The following is a 2,500-nucleotide window of genomic DNA, read 5'->3' as shown; positions in this document are numbered from 1 at the left end:
TGTTCTAAACAATTAACTGTGAAGCTGGTAAAAGCAGACCACAAAAGGCGAGATGCCATAACCGTTTAGTTAGTCCACAATGCGGCTGTCTACAGTTACTCTTTTCCTTTCCTTCGCAATTTTGCTGATGGCGATATCCATTGCTGCCAGAGGCAGAGGCGGCGGTCGCTCGAGTGGGTCACGCTCTAGATCAAGCTCACGTCGCTCTTCCTCCAGTTCCAAACCCGTAATCAGAAAAACTACACCGATCAAAGCCACGACTTTTCGTTCTCCTGTAATCCGCAGCCAAACCAAAGTTGGTTCCAAAAAAGGCACGTTCAAAAAGGTACTGGCCGGCTACATTCTATATCGCTATGCTGTGAGCAACGCTCCTGTGTATAGCAGAGGCTATCCGATGTACCGCTGCTACGTTACCGTCCCGGAGGAACGAGCTGTCAGGATCACCTCTGAAGAACGGAGGTTGTTGAGTTCTAACGGCAGTCCATGTATCCGAGCACCTTCTTTGCAGACGTTTTCGCTTGCAGATGATATCGATCAACATCTCATTTCCATGACTACCACCGTCACTTATAAGAAGACTGGAGAAACGAAGACTTACCACAATGACTCGGTTTCTCTCCAAGACATCTTGGAACAAGATTTTGAAGTGAAGACTCTTTCTCAGTACAACACCACAATTGTGCCCAGAACGTCGTGCAGTCAAGTTGAAGAGAAAATCCGAGGTACAATGATTACTTTGTACGAAACAAACCCCAACAAGGCAAGCACTCGTTACACGAATGTGGCCCCTACCGTCTTGCTTGCAACGGTAGTTGCACTGTTCGGGGTTTTGGATGTCCCTCGAGTTTTTGCCAGTTTTTAGGTTTGAGCTGTTCCAGATAAAGTAATTTTGTGACTGATTTGTTATTCCAAGTTTTTTCTAACGTTAATACTATGCATTAATCGAAATATTTAAATATACCCGCTGATGCAACTTGTAAAGAAGCAGGTGGTTTCTTGACATTCAGTCTTGTTGCCGCATTCAATCTTATGGACTAAGGTGAAGTTGTAGTAATGTGAATCTAGAGTTGCGCAATTTTTACTTAAGTAAACGATTGTAATTTTTGGCTTGAGTTTATGTTATACCCATTTATAAAGGGTCTTGTGTAATTTTACTTATAAATTGATGGTAATAAACATAATTACACTTCATTTTATGGTTGAATTATACTTTTTTTAAAGGTTAATTTCAGGTTTTTTAGATGGGGTAAAGATCACTACACCGTCACTCGTGGTAATTTTACCCTTCCTTTCTGATATGATTATCCTTTCTATATGTGTAATTTTAGAAGTGTCAAAGTGTATAATACCCATTTTACACTACTTTTCATCAGTAAATATACCATCCTTTTGAGAGTTAAACTGCACTTTGGAACTTTGTGTAATCTGACACACACAACTTGAAAAGGGGTAGCGGGGCTGGCAACAAATGTACACCATTTTTAAATGTAGTCTTACACTATAATTTTTAGTGCGAAGAAGTTGGATGAAGACGTTCAAGGTCTGGACAAAACTCAGACACCGTTTATGTTTGCTCAAAATAGACTTGCGAGCAAATGCAGTTTTGTAAAACAAAGTAACATTTATCTGTACAAGGTATTTAATGGCGCAATGCATCGAAAGTAATCAGTCATTAGCTTCGCTGTTATGTAATTTGTCAGACATCTTGAGTTCGTAATAAGTCATCATTTTCCCTTCTGAGTTCATCAATAAACATATTTATGGCGGAAAATTAAGTCCAATAATTACCTACAACCTAACATTCCTCAGAAAATCATTATTTTGAACTAACTACGTCATTGGCGAGAATGACGCCCACTTAAGGTTTCATCAAATCTTCGAGCGTGTTACGGCCTGTTGTCGAGAAAGCCCCACAAACTACATATTATTGGAAAGCGTATGAAATGTAGAATTCGAGGGAAAAATCTATTTTGCCACTCTTTTAACCCTTTAACTCCCAGTGGCCAAATATAGATTTTACTCTGTCCAACGCTCGACAATTTTACTCGTCAATGTGGCCCCCTCGGGCCTTAAAGGGTTATAGACTTAATAAGGCGACAGGAGTCAGTAACAGACTGACATATGTTTTGTTATTTCAAATACGATCGCAGATGAAAAAATAACAACAGTCGACTCTAAAAGTGTTTAAACTTTTTCCTTCATTCCCATTATTAATCTCTTTCAATTAACCAGCTAGTTCCAATATCGAACAATTTCCAAAACGCCACTACTGGAAAGATCTATTCAAAGCTATAGACTGAGAATTCGCCGACACACTTGTTCCTTAGCATATTCTGGCCTAACCTGCGATCAGGCGTACTTTTCAATTTTGGTGAGAATTTTTGATTCACTTCGCAGAACCGGCGTAATATCAGCTTTGTTGGATCTTCTCTTCCGAAAATCTCTTCTCCGGGTGTCCCAGTTTTCGTGTTTTATCAAAAACGAACATTTCATTTGATCT

The 2,500-nt window shown here is 39.6% G+C and overlaps 1 protein-coding gene across 1 annotated transcript in view; it reads left to right on the top strand.

Annotated features, from left to right (window-relative positions):
• Window positions 1–1,394, top strand: part of LOC138038060 (uncharacterized) — a 1,488-nt gene extending 94 nt beyond the window's left edge. The window contains exon 1 of the mRNA XM_068883879.1: window positions 1–1,394. This exon is cut by the window's left edge and continues 94 nt beyond it. Within this exon, the coding sequence (XP_068739980.1) occupies window positions 80–862 (783 nt within the window). The 5' untranslated portion in view covers window positions 1–79 and the 3' untranslated portion in view covers window positions 863–1,394.
• The last annotated feature ends 1,106 nt before the right edge of the window (window positions 1,395–2,500 follow it).

The sequence above is a fragment of the Montipora capricornis genome, chromosome 2, assembly GCF_036669925.1.
Source record: "Montipora capricornis isolate CH-2021 chromosome 2, ASM3666992v2, whole genome shotgun sequence".
NCBI lineage: Eukaryota > Metazoa > Cnidaria > Anthozoa > Scleractinia > Acroporidae > Montipora > Montipora capricornis.
The sequence above is the reverse complement of the archived record's forward strand: the minus strand, read 5'-3'. Positions and strand labels throughout refer to the sequence as shown.